The 15,953-nt window shown below is 43.1% G+C and overlaps 3 protein-coding genes across 3 annotated transcripts; 1 reads left to right on the top strand and 2 right to left on the bottom strand.

Moving 5' to 3' along the window:
- Positions 1 to 543: 543 nt before the first annotated feature.
- On the bottom strand, positions 544 to 2,085 carry Jon74E (Jonah 74E). The gene is made up of 3 exons (XM_017245750.3): positions 1,841 to 2,085; positions 1,515 to 1,777; positions 544 to 917 (listed from the first exon to the last, which is right to left on the bottom strand). The coding sequence occupies exons 1-3, from the start codon at positions 2,068 to 2,070 to the stop codon at positions 604 to 606; spliced, it is 807 nt and encodes a 268-aa protein (XP_017101239.2). The 5' UTR covers positions 2,071 to 2,085; the 3' UTR covers positions 544 to 603.
- An 805-nt stretch (positions 2,086 to 2,890) lies between these two features.
- LOC108128263 (brachyurin) lies at positions 2,891 to 3,758 on the top strand. The gene has a single exon (XM_017245753.3). It carries the CDS (start codon positions 2,901 to 2,903, stop codon positions 3,729 to 3,731), a length of 831 nt encoding a protein of 276 aa, XP_017101242.2. The 5' UTR covers positions 2,891 to 2,900; the 3' UTR covers positions 3,732 to 3,758.
- Positions 3,759 to 9,092: 5,334 nt separating this feature from the next.
- On the bottom strand, positions 9,093 to 15,338 carry CycT (Cyclin T). Its single transcript, XM_017245828.3, has 4 exons — positions 14,017 to 15,338; positions 13,885 to 13,930; positions 12,487 to 13,097; positions 9,093 to 12,424 (listed from the first exon to the last, which is right to left on the bottom strand). The coding sequence occupies exons 1-4, from the start codon at positions 14,618 to 14,620 to the stop codon at positions 10,305 to 10,307; spliced, it is 3,381 nt and encodes a 1,126-aa protein (XP_017101317.2). The 5' UTR covers positions 14,621 to 15,338; the 3' UTR covers positions 9,093 to 10,304.
- Between the last annotated feature and the right edge of the window lie 615 nt (positions 15,339 to 15,953).

Raw genomic sequence — 15,953 nt, 5'->3', positions numbered from 1 at the left:
GTTTAGGGTTTTGAAATTACCCTCAAATGGAATTATTCCATTAGTGTAATTGTTATGAAATTAGGTGATATAATTTACTATAAAATATATAGCTTATTGTTTATTTAATTTTATTCAAAAGTTATAGGTAAAATGTAGAATCTAAATATCAAATCTTTATTAAATAATTTATTTAGTTTCTTTTCAATAATTTTATGTAGATTCCCTCAGAAAAATTACAAACGCCTTTAACTTTTAAATATCCACATTTTTATTATTAATAATTTAATACAAATAATACTTACTAAAATCTAATAATATAAACCTTATAATATTACGAACAAAAATGAAATAAATATTTTTGTATGAAATATAATAATTTCAGCACTGAAAAGTATGCTACGGTTTGTTAAAGAACCAACATCTCCAGCGAATCTTCAATAGCTTTATCAAAGAAAGCTGGTAGTGTTATCTCTTTAGAAATTGCGTCGTTTTTTAAGTATCGCTTCCACTACTTCACGCCCTCCAATTAATAAATACAAAATATATATTTGAAATGCTCAACATTTAATTTAATTGTGTTTACAGTGCCCAGCACTGATTGTTTAGCCCTCGAGGACCACTCTACGGGTAGACGATTCCGCTCACTTCCTGGATCCAATCCAAATAGGAGGTAACACGTGTGAAAACAGCCGGATAGCCCTTAGTACATCCCGTCTTCTTGCCGTAGGAAGTGACACCGATGAGTATATCAGTATTCTGGGCCGGATCACGATAAACCAAAGGACCTCCAGAGTCGCCTGTACAAGTGGATCGTCCTCCAGTGGTGTCCATGCAGATATTGGTGGATTTTATGTTCGAGTAGGAATACTGGCAGTCCTCATTGGACTCTACGTAGCTAATAACATAGCGTAGGTTGTCGGATATGGCAGTGGAATCTGTAAAAATAAGGGTAATAGGTTATTTACTGTCTTCAAAGTTATTTTCAACTGGTTAGGTCAAGGACTTGCATGTTTTATATTTTATAATTTAAAAGAAAGTATATTTTTCTAATTGAAGTCCCAATTTTAAACTAAACTTTATAATCTTTTTGGTGGATACAAATTTTAAAGTTGAGAAAACGATTTTAGGGAGAAACGCTACCTTAAAATACATACTTTCCATTTCAAGAATACCTTCCGTGGTATTCAATACTGTAAATATTGCATAGATCATGAGGTATATGAAATATAGTGTACGGAAATATAGAGTCTGTATGATGACTGTAGCTATTAGAAAAAAATACTAAATTCTGTATAAATCCGATTAATATTTCCGTGAGTACCTAAACGTCTTATTGTTGAAAAACTACTATAAAAATTTACGTACGAATAAAATAAACACTAATTTCAGACCTAAGAAGAAGGATCTTTTAACCTTTTAACATTACAATATTCATATGTGTGTCAAGGTTTCTTGGCAATATAAAAACCCTATATTGTACACTATATTGTAGCCATTTGGGGTGAAACTTGTCTAAAGATTTGCTTCCTCACCATCATTTGTGCGACCCCAACCGGATGTTGTAGCCAGAATATAGTCGTAGCTGGATTTCCTTAAAGCTAGTCCCGGCAACCTTATGGGAGTTATGAAGCTACTGAATATCGCAACCTCTGGAAGACGGATCAGGGCGATATCGTTCTCATAGGTCTTAGTGTTCCAATCGGTGTGGAGGTAAACTTTCGGAGAAGTGGATCGAATTAGCTGGCGAGGCGACAGACGTTGTACTCCTCCCAAGTAGAATGTGATGGACACAGCACTATTTAAATAATTTTTAAATATATTAATTTAATAAATTAATAAGATAATCATTGATAGTTACTTTTCCACACAATGTGCTGCCGTGAGGAGATACCATTCGGAGATCAAACTTCCACCACACCAACAAAACATTTCGTTTGGCTCCTCAATGCTCAGACCCACTTGATAGGGAAACTGATTCGCAGCAGCTAGATCCCCGCCTGAAATCCGGCCATGACTCAAGTCCAGGGAATGGAGACACCTTCCCTGGAGAACCAATAGCACCACAACCAAAACCGAAATGATTTGCATGGTCTTCCAAGTCCACCTACTTAGCTACTGACGTATTCCACGCACCTGAATGTGGGGTTTATGGGCCGTCCACTCAATGGATTATCTTCCATTGCAGTCGTACGAACACTCGATTACGATTTATCAATCGAGGCTCATCTGAACGCCATTTGATTACCGAAATAATTCAGAATACATGTGTTTTGCTTTAATTTTTTTCACGGGACTTTGATAAGAAGTCACTTCTGTGAATTGGGAGTATTCCGAGTTGGGTAAACTCCAAAAACTTTATGAAACCTTTATTATTTTTAAGTATATTTAACTAGTTAGTACACTAATTTGATTTTAAAACTACAATATCTTAATTGATTGATAGTATTGTCTATCAAAATCTGTTCAAAGTGCGGTTTTTTTTTGATAAGATATTCTTTGAAGTATTAGCACAATAATGATTGCAGAGAAAATACCACCTAGTGTTAAATTCTTATATGTATCTATCAATATATGTAGGTATTTCTTATCAGAACACCCACACAATTTGTTTAAATTTCAATTAATTGTCTTAATTCTTGAGGCTCTATTTTCTATGAATAATATTTGTTTTATATTGAATAATCATCTATAATATATTTTTTTGGTATCCCCAGTTGTCAGTCCGAATGATTCATACCAAATCGAGTGTTTTTGGCTGTGTTTTACAAACTAATCCCTCTATTAAACTATCTGGGGCCTCTCCAACTTGAAGGGTATTATTTTCATTATCTTCAAGAACACCCATTTGGACTGCAAGCCTTACCTATAAAAGCAATCCACAAACTTCCATTTCAAACCATTTAAAAAAAAATTGTAAGATGAAGTTGCTGTATGTTATCCTTTGGATTGCCTCCTGCTCGGCAGTTCCTTTCTCGAACAGCTCGGAAGTGGAACCTTTTATCACAAACGGAGAACTGGCCGGGGTGGGACAGTTTCCCTACCAGGCCGGCATAAACGTGTCCTACGGTGACCTGGGCTGGAACTGGTGCGGTGGGACCTTGATTTCTCACTACTGGGTAATCACGGCTGCTCATTGCATGGACGGAGCGGAATCGGCGACCGTTTATTTGGGCGCCACCAACATCCAGGATGAAGAAGAGTCTGGACAAAAGCGCTTCGTGGTGGATAAGTCAAGGATAATTGTCCACTCCAGCTACTTGGCCAGCACAACTGCCAACGACATCTCCCTCATCCGTCTGCCCAGATTTGTAAGCTTTACGGATCGCATTCGGCCCGCCAGTCTGCCACGTCGCGTCAACGGATCCTTTCCCACATATGAGTCTCTCAAGGCCATTGCATCCGGCTGGGGACGGGACAGTGATGCCTCGGAAACGGTGTCTCCAGTCTTGAAGTACGTAGAGATGCCCATCATGCCACAGGGCCTGTGCCGGATGTACTGGAGTGGCGCGGTCTCCGAGAAGATGATCTGCATGAGCACTACCAGCGGCAAGTCCACCTGCCATGGCGACTCCGGCGGTCCGCTGGTCTACAAGAACGGAAACTCCACCTACTTGATAGGAGCCACTTCCTTTGGCAGCAGCATGGGCTGTCAAGTGGGTTTTCCGGCAGTCTTTACCCGCATTAGTAGCTATTTGGAGTGGATATTGGACCACGTTATTGTCTCATCAAACACCATAAGTTTTCTATAATTAGATTATAATTAGGAAAAAAGGAAAAAAGAAAAGGAAAATATTCGAAAAATTTCAAAACCATATTTAAGCAATGTTTTGAATGAGGAAAGTCGCTCCTGGGTTCGCTCATTACTGAATGGTACTTTATTTCCTGATCGGATACAATTTGGCAGAGCTATGGCCATCGGAAGGAGCAAAAGTGGGGAAATCGGGAAAACATACAATTTTACAGGGGTACCCCTAGGAAAAAATTCGAAAAATTTCAAAACCATATTTAGGAAATGTTTTGAATGAGGAAAGTCGCTCCTGGGTTCGCTGATTACTGAATGGTACTTTATTTCCTGATCGGATACAATTTGGCAGAGCTATGGCCATCGGAAGGAGCAAAAGTGGGGAAATCGGGAAAACATACAATTTTACAGGGGTACCACTAGGAAAAAATTCGAAAAATTTCAAAACCATATTTAAGCAATGTTTTGAATGAGGAAATTCGCTCCTGGGTTCGCTCATTACTGAATGGTACTTTATTTCCTGATCGGATACAATTTGGCAGAGCTATGGCCATCGGAAGGAGCAAAAGTGGGGAAATCGGGAAAACACACAATTTTACAGGGGTACCCCTAGGAAAAACTTCGAAAAATTTCAAAACCATATTTAGGAAATGTTTTGAATAAGGAAAGTCGCTCCTGGGTTCGCTGATTACTGAATGGTACTTTATTTCCTGATCGGATACAATTTGGCAGAGCTATGGCCATCGGAAGGAGCAAAAGTGGGGAAATCGGGAAAACATACAATTTTACAGGGGTACCCCTAGGAAAATTTTCGAAAAATTTCAAAACCATATTTAGGAAATGTTTTGAATGAGGAAAGTTGCTCCTGGGTTCGCTCATTACTGAATGGTACTTTATTTCCTGATCGGATACAATTTGGCAGAGCTATGGCCATCGGAAGGAGCAAAAGTGGGGAAATCGGGAAAACACACAATTTTACAGGGGTACCCCTAGGAAAAACTTCGAAAAATTTCAAAACCATATTTAGGAAATGTTTTGAATAAGGAAAGTCGCTCCTGGGTTCGCTGATTACTGAATTGTACTTTATTTCCTGATCGGATACAATTTGGCAGAGCTATGGCCATCGGAAGGAGCAAAAGTGGGGAAATCGGGAAAACATACAATTTTGCAGGGGTACCCCTAGGAAAATTTTCGAAAAATTTCAAAACCATATTTAGGAAATGTTTTGAATGAGGAAAGTTGCTCCTGGGTTCGCTGATTACTGAATGGTACTTTATTTCCTGATCGGATACAATTTGGCAGAGCTATGGCCATCGGAAGGAGCAAAAGTGGGGAAATCGGGAAAACACACAATTTTACAGGGGTACCCCTAGGAAAATTTTCGAAAAATTTCAAAACCATATTTAGGAAATGTTTTGAATAAGGAAAGTCGCTCCTGGGTTCGCTGATTACTGAATTGTACTTTATTTCCTGATCGGATACAATTTGGCAGAGCTATGGCCATCGGAAGGAGCAAAAGTGGGGAAATCGGGAAAACACACAATTTTACAGGGGTACCCCTAGGAAAAACTTCGAAAAATTTCAAAACCATATTTAGGAAATGTTTTGAATAAGGAAAGTCGCTCCTGGGTTCGCTGATTACTGAATGGTACTTTATTTCCTGATCGGATACAATTTGGCAGAGCTATGGCCATCGGAAGGAGCAAAAGTGGGGAAATCGGGAAAACATACAATTTTACAGGGGTACCCCTAGGAAAATTTTCGAAAAATTTCAAAACCATATTTAGGAAATGTTTTGAATGAGGAAAGTTGCTCCTGGGTTCGCTGATTACTGAATGGTACTTTATTTCCTGATCGGATACAATTTGGCAGAGCTATGGCCATCGGAAGGAGCAAAAGTGGGGAAATCGGGAAAACATACAATTTTATAGGGGTACCCCTAGGAAAAGATTCGAAAAATTTCAAAACCATATTTAAGCAATGTTTTGAATGAGGAAAGTCGCTCCTGGGTTCGCTCATTACTGAATGGTACTTTATTTCCTGATCGGATACAATTTGGCAGAGCTATGGCCATCGGAAGGAGCAAAAGTGGGGAAATCGGGAAAACATACAATTTTACAGGGGTACCCCTAGGAAAAAATTCGAAAAATTTCAAAACCATATTTAGGAAATGTTTTGAATGAGGAAAGTCGCTCCTGGGTTCGCTGATTACTGAATGGTACTTTATTTTCTGATCGGATGCAATTTGGCAGAGCTATGGCCATCGGAAAGAGCATAAATGGGGAAATCGGGAAAACATACAATTTTGCAGGGGTACCCCTAGGAAAATTTTCGAAAAATTTCAAAACCATATTTAGGAAATGTTTTGAATGAGGAAAGTTGCTCCTGGGTTCGCTGATTACTGAATGGTACTTTATTTCCTGATCGGATACAATTTGGCAGAGCTATGGCCATCGGAAGGAGCAAAAGTGGGGAAATCGGGAAAACATACAATTTTATAGGGGTACCCCTAGGAAAAGATTCGAAAAATTTCAAAACCATATTTAAGCAATGTTTTGAATGAGGAAAGTCGCTCCTGGGTTCGCTCATTACTGAATGGTACTTTATTTCCTGATCGGATACAATTTGGCAGAGCTATGGCCATCGGAAGGAGCAAAAGTGGGGAAATCGGGAAAACATACAATTTTACAGGGGTACCCCTAGGAAAAGATTCGAAAAATTTCAAAACCATATTTAAGCAATGTTTTGAATGAGGAAATTCGCTCCTGGGTTCGCTCATTACTGAATGGTACTTTATTTCCTGATCGGATACAATTTGGCAGAGCTATGGCCATCGGAAGGAGCAAAAGTGGGGAAATCGGGAAAACATACAATTTTACAGGGGTACCCCTAGGAAAAAATTCGAAAAATTTCAAAACCATATTTAGGAAATGTTTTGAATGAGGAAAGTCGCTCCTGGGTTCGCTGATTACTGAATGGTACTTTATTTCCTGATCGGATACAATTTGGCAGAGCTATGGCCATCGGAAGGAGCAAAAGTGGGGAAATCGGGAAAACATACAATTTTACAGGGGTACCCCTAGGAAAAAATTCGAAAAATTTCAAAACCATATTTAGGAAATGTTTTGAATGAGGAAAGTCGCTCCTGGGTTCGCTGATTACTGAATGGTACTTTATTTCCTGATCGGATACAATTTGGCAGAGCTATGGCCATCGGAAGGAGCAAAAGTGGGGAAATCGGGAAAACACACAATTTTACAGGGGTACCCCTAGGAAAATTTTCGAAAAATTTCAAAACCATATTTAGGAAATGTTTTGAATGAGGAAAGTTGCTCCTGGGTTCGCTGATTACTGAATGGTACTTTATTTTCTGATCGGATGCAATTTGGCAGAGCTATGGCCATCGGAAAGAGCATAAATGGGGAAATCGGGAAAACATACAATTTTGCAGGGGTACCCCTAGGAAAATTTTCGAAAAATTTCAAAACCATATTTAGGAAATGTTTTGAATGAGGAAAGTTGCTCCTGGGTTCGCTGATTACTGAATGGTACTTTATTTCCTGATCGGATACAATTTGGCAGAGCTATGGCCATCGGAAGGAGCAAAAGTGGGGAAATCGGGAAAACACACAATTTTACAGGGGTACCCCTAGGAAAATTTTCGAAAAATTTCAAAACCATATTTAGGAAATGTTTTGAATAAGGAAAGTCGCTCCTGGGTTCGCTGATTACTGAATTGTACTTTATTTCCTGATCGGATACAATTTGGCAGAGCTATGGCCATCGGAAAGAGCATAAATGGGGAAATCGGGAAAACACACAATTTTATGATGGTACCCCTAGGAAAAAATTCGAAAAATTTCAAAACCATATTTAGGGAATGTTTTATATGAGGAAAGTCGCTCCTGGGTTCGCTGATTACTGAATGGTACTTTATTTCCTGATCGGATACAATTTGGCAGAGCTATGGCCATCGGAAGGAGCAAAAGTGGGGAAATCGGGAAAACACACAATTTTATGATGGTACCCCTAGGAAAAAATTCGAAAAATTTCAAAACCATATTTAGGGAATGTTTTATATGAGGAAAGTCGCTCCTGGGTTCGCTGATTACTGAATGGTACTTTATTTCCTGATCGGATACAATTCGGCAGAGCTATGGCCATCGGAAGGAGCAAAAGTGGGGAAATCGGGAAAACACACAATTTTATGATGGTACCCCTAGGAAAAAATTCGAAAAATTTCAAAACCATATTTAGGGAATGTTTTATATGAGGAAAGTCGCTCCTGGGTTCGCTGATTACTGAATGGTACTTTATTTCCTGATCGGATACAATTCGGCAGAGCTATGGCCATCGGAAGGAGCAAAAGTGGGGAAATCGGGAAAACACACAATTTTATGATGGTACAATTTTATGATATTTAGGGAATGTTTTATATGAGGAAAGTCGCTCCTGGGTTCGCTGGTTACCTGGGTATACCCCACATGTACACATACCCCCCACTCTTTTAATAAAAACACACATTATTTAATTTTTCCAGTTTTTTTGTTGTTTATTTTTTGTCATTTTTATTGATTTTTTGTTTTGGATTTTTGTCTGGTTTTGAAAATTTTTATTCAAGCCTTCGTGGCCGACGTGCAAGTGTCGAGTGCGTCCACTTTCGAACTCACAACCATATAATCCCAGTGGAACCCGACACTTGACCGCCGTCCGAGTGGCGGATTTTCCATATGCTTTCCATATATATATGTACAAAAACTTAATTTAGACTTGTGGGAGGGTGGAGGGAGAGGTAAGGTATGTAATGTGGGCGTGGCCAAGAATAAGTATGTATGTAAAAAAAGGAAAATCTAAACCTTAGATGCAACTTACGCATTTGTTTCTGGTCGATCGATGGGAGCAGTGTGGGAGTCGATCGTTTGGAAAAACGGGTTTTCTTGTGTTCTCAACTTAAATTAAATGTTTTGTTGCTTCTTCTATGTATAGTATGTGGGGTGTGAGTGTAATGCGTGTGTGTGTATGGGATGTAAGTTATATAGTTTAGAGCTATATAGTATGATTGCAGCTTAATGCAGCTTATTAGAGAAATCGAATACGAATACGAATAGTTTTTGAAAAACGCGCAACGTTCGCTTAACCTTTGCCTTAATCGAAAATTACATAAAGTTCCATATCGATCGTGTAATGATCTCGATTTTGTGTTTTTATTTTTTCTTTTGTATATGCCTAACATTTATTTTTCTTCTAGCTTGTGTTAGTTTTTTGTGTTTTTTATTTTCGTTCGATTAGCTTAGTTTGCTTGCAACGTTTTCGCTTGCATTTTTTTTAATATAATTTTTAAACGTTTTTTTATTTTCGGTTTTCTTGCACAACAATTTTTTTTGTTTTATTCAAAATTTATTTTTTTTTTGTTTGGTTTTTGTTTTGTGGGGAATTTTTGTTTGATTTTTTTGTTTTTGTATTGGTTTTGTGGTAAATTGTATCGTAATTCTATTTTAAAAATAAATTAAAAACAAATGAAAGCTACGTCAACGTTCCAGGCGAACTTTAAACATAATATCCTCCGCTGAAACAATTAGATCCGTAAGATTATCATAAGCGAAAAAAATACATTACTGTATATAATTTATATATATTTATATATATGTGTATATCGGTCTAAATTTGAAAAAATTGGAAAATTGGTGGCGTGTCGATGTCTGTAAACGGGGAGGGGCAAACATTTAAAAGAAAGAGGAAAGAAAACTTTGCTAACTAAAAATAAACTTCTTCTTCATTTACTTTCGCTTTAGCAACTATGATTTAATTTAAATAATTTATTATTTAGTTTGGCGTCTTTAATTTAGAATCAAAGCGCTGGCTTTTCTCTTCTTGCACTTCTGTAATTATCCTTTCTTCTCTTCTATATATCCTTCTTCATTATTTTTGTTCTCTTCTTCAGCTTAGTCTGTGGATTATCCCGAGTCCTTCGGCTGCTTGACTGGCTTTCATAGTTGGGGGCCGTTTCATAGTGGATTTGCTAAGCGGAAGTCGGTTCTCTATATATATGCATATATCTCATTGTGTGTGAATGTGGGTTTCGTGTATATATATACAGCTCTGTTGGTGTGTAGGTGTAGTGTATATGGGTAGTTGATTTGCTAACTTAAATGCTACACGGCCATAGCTGCTATTCTGCTATATGGTATATGGTATCTGGTATCTGGTTTCTTCCCAGGATCTCTGATTCTGTTTGCCAAATATTTCGTATTGATGTATGCTTGTTATGTACGTATTTATGCTCGTTATGTATGTTAAATGTTAGGTGTTTTTCTTTTTAATTATAAATTAATTAATGCTGTACAAATTGTTTCGCTTTTTGAGTTTTGCGTTTACATCGGCGATTATCATTCACAATTTCTGCCCTCTCTCGGTTTATCTTATAAATGTAGCTTTGCGCTTAACTAAAATGAATCAATAACTTAGCTGACTAATGTATCTCCCCAACAATTCTAACAACTAACGCCTGCCGGCGACTTACAGAGCTTCTAGTTATCTATTTTCTATACACAAATCATATAAAAAAGTCCAACCGTTTCCATTACTTCTTGCTGTAGACGGGCAACGGTGGCGGTGCCAGGCCCCCGGTCGGCGCAGCAGTGCTGGCTGGCGCCATCAGCAGAGCCGGTGGGGCTGCGGTGACCAGGGGAGCACCCATGCTGACTGCGGCGCCTGCACCGCCCAGTGGAGCAAATCCTCCTCCACCAACTCCGTTGTATTTCGCGTAATCCTGTCCCTGACTCTGGGATTTGCTCTTTTTGCTCTCCTTGTCGCTGCGGTCCCGATCGCTGTGCTTCTTCTTGCTACTGCCGCCGGAACTGCTGCCACCGGACGAGCTATAGCCGCCAGCGCCAGCTCCACCGCCGGCATTGTAGCCCGGAACCATGCCCTGCGGAGGAGGGACTCCCCCGGCTGCTGACGACGCGGTAGTGGCCGTAGCTGAGGGCGCTCCGAAGCCAGCAGCACCCGGCATACCTGTCGCCGTCGAATAGTTACTGGACTCCACCTTGATCTTCAGTTTCAGGCCGCCGTTGGGGTTGGGATTAGGATTTTTGATGGTGAGCTTCAGGGGTTCGTTGGCGAGGGAACCTTCCTTGGGGGGTCCACTGCTGCCAGCGCTGCTGCTTCGGTCCTTCTGCTTATCCTTCTTGTGCTTCTTGCGCTCCTCCTTCTCGGTCTTGTCCTTGGACTTATCCTTCTCCTTGTGCTTGTGCTTGTCCTTCTTCTTCTTCTTCTCGGACTTGGTGCTGCCAGTCTCGTCCTTCATGTCGCTGGCCAACTTCGTGGCACCTATCTCCAGTTCCATGGGCACGGTATTGCTCAGAGGAGTGATCAGGCCCGGTTCCTTTTTCACCGTTGCCATGGGCATGGGTTCCAGCAGCTCTGCCGGCGGCTTCAGACCCGGCATGGTCAGGGGGTCTGGTTTCAGGAGCGAGGCATTCGACGGACAGAGGCTTTCCTTTAGCAGGCTGCGCACCAGATCCGGAGTGGTCTCGATCCCGTTGGACATGTTCAAAGGCGGGTGTTTCTCCTCGTAGCTTGGGTATGTGGGCAGGCCAGTGCTGTTGTCCAGCTTGCGTAGCTTCTCGCGCGGCAAGCTGCCATCCATGTCATCCAGCTTGTTCAGACCATACTGGCTACCGGAGATGTCGTTGGCTCGCTTCAAGCTGCCACCCTCACCGGTGTTGGCCAGCAGATCGCCGCCATGTGGCAGGGGCTTCTTGTGGGGCGGCATCATTGGCTTGGCCGAGCCTGAGGCGGAGGAACTACTGCTACCGATACCACTACTGCTGCTGGTGCTGCTACTGCTGCTGCCCATGGGCATGCCAGTCGGACGGTGCTTCTCCTTCTTGGTGGGCGTGAGACGCTCCTTCTTGGGGCTCTCCTTATCGCGGGGGTGATTGTTCAGCTTGTAGTCGTGGCCCTGCGGCACCGGCGGCGGCAGCAGTCCGTTGAAGGGCGGCGGCTGAGCCAGCGGCTCCTTCTTGATGTCCGACCACTCGGGACTAAACAGTGACATCTTAGACTGCGACTGTGCCTGCGCCTGTGACGGTGGCGCGTCAAGCGTCGGAAGCTGAGACTGCTGTGCCTGCTGTGGCTGCATGTGGCCGTAGCTTTGGCTCTGGGAATAGGGCATCTGCTGCTCAAAGGGCGGCATGCCGTGGACGGTGGAGCCGGATTTGCTGCGGTGCCCGCCATAGCCGGCAGGCGGTGCTGGCTGGGATCCGTTGCTGGAGCCCGGATAGCCACCGCGCGACATCGACGGATTGGGGGGAGCACTACTGCTGTAAGGCGGCGGAGCATTGGGGTACATCTTACTGCTCTGCGACTTGTCCTTGGAGGACACTGACGAGCTCGAGGCGGAAGGATGTGTAGGCGGTGGCTGCTGTTGGTGCGACGGTAGCGGGGGCTTGGAGCCCGGCGGCATTTTATGACTGCCATGGGGTGGAGGAATACCCACGCCCACGGGCGGCATGCCACGCGATGGCTTGTGGTAGTCCACAGGCATCGACGGCCGTCCTGGCTGACTGCTCGACGACGAGGATGAACTGCTACGCTGGCCACTCCCACTGCTTCCCGACGAGCCCATACTACTGCTACTGCTCCGCTGGTGGCCGGAGGGCATGCGATTGCTGTAGCCCGGCTGCTTGGACTTGTAATCTGAAATAGAAGTGAAAAGTTAATGAAAAGGATTCTTCCTAAGCTGGAGCTGGTAATCTCACCTGGATGCGCCTCGGACGGCATGCCGCCCGGATAGTTTGGCAACTTGTGATTGGAGGACGACGAGGAGGATGACGAGGAAGAGCCGCTACCCGGCACTCCGCCCACCCCGGACGAACGCTGATGACTGCCATCCGGTCGCCTTTGCTGCGGCACCATCGATGGCGGCGGCAGAAGCGAAGGATCCGCTCGTTCCCGCTCCCTGTCCCGATCACGATCCCGCTCCCTCTCCCGGCTATCGTTGCCATTCAGTAGCTCTGGCGGTGGGGTGATGTTCGAGTGGTATCCCTTGATCATCTCGCTCATCTTCCAGTCCTCCTTGGGCTTGTTGTCCTTGTTGGCGGCAGTCCGATTGCTGGCACCCTGGGCGATCGCCTTGATGGAGTTCAGTTTGGACTTGAGGCGGGCGGGACTCTTCTCGTAGATGGCAATAAACTCGTCCGTCAGCTGCTTGAGCAGATCCAGGGACACGCTCTTGTCCACATAGTAGAACCAGTGCTTGCCCTCGGTCGATTGCGGTATCTCCCACCGGGACCACTTGCAGGCCAAGTAAATGCAAAAGCAGGCCACCACCGTGGGTCGGTACTGGAGGCACATCGAGGTCAGATGCAGGCTGTGCCAGGTGGTTAACATGATTAATGTTTCGTTCGTTCAATTAAAAGGCTTACGTTTATGATTTTTGGATAAGTGTGTGCAGGGGGATCGACTAGTCCTCAATATATCAATCCTAATCGCTAGCCAACCCCACAAAAGATTTAAATTTAACAAAAATTAAGGATTTTTTTTATGAAAATTATTCTTTTTTTTTATCATTTTTTATTTTATTTTTTTTTTTTTAAGAAAAACACTTCCAATACAAAGATATCCATTACAAAGTATTAAGGGGACCTTTATCTAACCATGTGGTACCAAGGACCTCAACTTTTAAGGACCTCAACAGTAGGTAGACGATGGGATTTACAATTTTCGCGAAAAAAGGGACATTATGTTTTCCAAGAATTACCGAATATTCCTTGACATTTGGCGGATTTTCCAGCGCAAATTACAATGTGAGAGATATCCCTTTTGTTGAGATTAGGCCTGCCGAGATTAGGGACCTCGCGTCCTTGTTTCAGTATCTGACTTTGGTCCTTCATTTTGTTTTCTTTGTTACGCGGAAGGTAGTTTTGGGTCTATTAGGCGAGCAACTACACGCAGGTAGACGGACTCTAAGGATACCAAATATAATATCCCAAAAACCTGATTGCAGTTTTTGATGCTGCATCTTGGCTGGTTACCCACACCCACACCCGCACCCGCACACACACACCGGCCCAATTACGGGGGTCACCCTTATCTGTGGGGGGTTGTAGGAATGTCTAGATACAAATACCAGGGGAGCAGCGTATCGCTAACCATACCTGTTCGAGGCCAAGAAGTACGAGGTCTGCGCCAGATCCTTGCATGCTAAAATATATACCATAGTAATCAGTACACAATCGCTCTACTGGACCACCGTCTGATATATAGCGCTAGAGCGGATTGGTGCCTACCTTTGACCAGCTGGCAGGTGCGCACCACATGCGTGTGCGGATGGTCGATGGCCACATCAAACCCGAGCGTCTGCAGCAGTACATTCTCATTGAACACCAGCTCCTGGGCGAGATCGGCATAGTTCTGTTCGGTTGACGGCGGCAGGCACTTGTTGGCGGCCCGAATCACGTGCTCCAGCTTCCTGGGTTGCTCCTCCACCTTGGCGGCCAGAAACAGGCTGGCGGACGCCATTGAGTTCCGATGGAATTGGGTGAACGAATGAAATGCGTAGAACCGGTGCATATACACGATCGCCGTGTTGATGCACAGCTGTGACACTTGCAGGCGTTGTCCCATCTCCTGGATTAGGTAGGCGGTCATCTGGCGGTATTGCAGCTCATCGTCGCTCTTGATTCCGCATCTTCGGCTCGGCGAGTTGGCCAACTGATCGTTGCTGAAGTACCAGATCTTATCCTTTTCGAACGGCAGGTTGTTGTTGCTGCTGCTGCTACCAGACGAGGCGGCGGCACCACCAGACGATGTGCCCGCACCCGAGGAGCTGCTGCTGCCACTGCCGCCCGCCCCCATCCCGGAAGCCGAGGCTACGGACATTGGCGTGGCCATGACGCTCTCGTGATGCTCTCCGGGCTGCTGGGTGGTTGTGGGTGGTTATGTTTTCCTGATTTTCGGTTCACATGCAAGCCTCTTGTTTACTGCGCCTCAAAATCCGCGGATGGCTGCTGATTCAGCTGCTTCACTGCTCGGCGTAGGAACTGTACAAAGAGGAAGCGTACGGAGCGGAGAGCTCTTTGTGGGCCGTGCTGTTGTATGGTTGTATTGGTGAGCGGCGACAGCGACGGCGACGGCGGTGTGTTTGTATTTGTTGAAACTGTGTGTGTGTGTGTGTGTTTATGTGCGTGTGGGATGCGGATTTGGATGCGGGGTGCGGACGGGATTCAGGGGGATCACAGCACATTGGCTACGCCGCACACGGAATGCACATTCGTTGTCCTGTAGCTAAATGCTGGGCTGCAGGGCTTCTATTTTGATGGTTGTTGCGAGTATCCACGCTTTTCACACTTCACTATCCGCTCGCGTGCGCGTGTGTTTGTGTGCGTGCGTGGTTTTCTGGAAATTGCGACCGCGACACCAGGCGACGTGTTATGCAACTTTCGCCTTAATTCGTAGCAATTCCTGCAGCATTCGGCGTCGCGTTAGGCACTGGAACCACGGCGGTTCTTTACTGCTCGTTATTTTTTCGACAAAGCATTACCTGGACTACCTGGACAATGACAAACTTTGCGGAAAAAAAATGTATTCAGTAGGGTTGTTGATAATATATCAAACTATCGATATTACGATATATCGATATAGAGTTGCCAGTTGGCTTTAGTTGAGCCAGAGTTGCCACTTAATACCAGTTTTCAGAGGTTGCCATACGTATTCCACAAAAGGTATAAAAGTGCTACTTTTCAACACTAAAACATCAACCATTTTCAACACTAGAATTATATTTGAAATTATTGGGAATAAAAAGGTATATCTTAATTGCAACCGAATCTTAGCATCAATTGAATCATTACACATCCCCAAAGATTGACAGAAAGCCTCAGTTAGTTAAACTATAAAAACACTTTGAAATATTGTTATTTATAAAACAGATAATATATATATTTTATAGTTTGTAGATTAAAATATACAAAATTTAGCTAAAAATCTTAAAACTCTTATGTTTTCATAACAGTAAATAATTATGCTAGCTTGCGACATTAGCACTTAATGCATTCTTATAAAAATTAATCTAAACCTTTCACTTGCTTTCTCTCTAACCATAAAATTCACCTACACACCATTTCTTCAATCCAACGTTCAATATCTTACTACGTATGCATTTAAAGTATGTGTATATATCATATATATATTGTGGCTGGCTTTAGCTGATTTCCATCGCAGACAT

The sequence above is a fragment of the Drosophila bipectinata genome, chromosome 3L (genome assembly GCF_030179905.1).
Source record: "Drosophila bipectinata strain 14024-0381.07 chromosome 3L, DbipHiC1v2, whole genome shotgun sequence".
Taxonomy (NCBI): domain Eukaryota; kingdom Metazoa; phylum Arthropoda; class Insecta; order Diptera; family Drosophilidae; genus Drosophila; species Drosophila bipectinata.
The sequence above is the reverse complement of the archived record's forward strand: the minus strand, read 5'-3'. Positions and strand labels throughout refer to the sequence as shown.

Coding starts and splice junctions, on each gene's coding strand:
- CycT (XM_017245828.3), bottom strand. CDS start 14,620: ATGGCCACGCCAATGTCCGTAGCCTCGGCTTCCGGGATGGGGGCGGGC. Junction 13,098..13,884: donor TACTTCTTGGCCTCGAACAG/GTATGGTTAGCG, acceptor CACCTGGCACAG/CCTGCATCTGACCTCGATGT. Junction 12,425..12,486: donor GCCGTCCGAGGCGCATCCAG/GTGAGATTACCA, acceptor CTTCTATTTCAG/ATTACAAGTCCAAGCAGCCG.
- Jon74E (XM_017245750.3), bottom strand. CDS start 2,070: ATGCAAATCATTTCGGTTTTGGTTGTGGTGCTATTGGTTCTCCAGGGA. Junction 1,778..1,840: donor GCAGCACATTGTGTGGAAAA/GTAACTATCAAT, acceptor TTATTTAAATAG/TGCTGTGTCCATCACATTCT. Junction 918..1,514: donor TTGGGGTCGCACAAATGATG/GTGAGGAAGCAA, acceptor TTATTTTTACAG/ATTCCACTGCCATATCCGAC.
- LOC108128263 (XM_017245753.3), top strand. CDS start 2,901: ATGAAGTTGCTGTATGTTATCCTTTGGATTGCCTCCTGCTCGGCAGTT.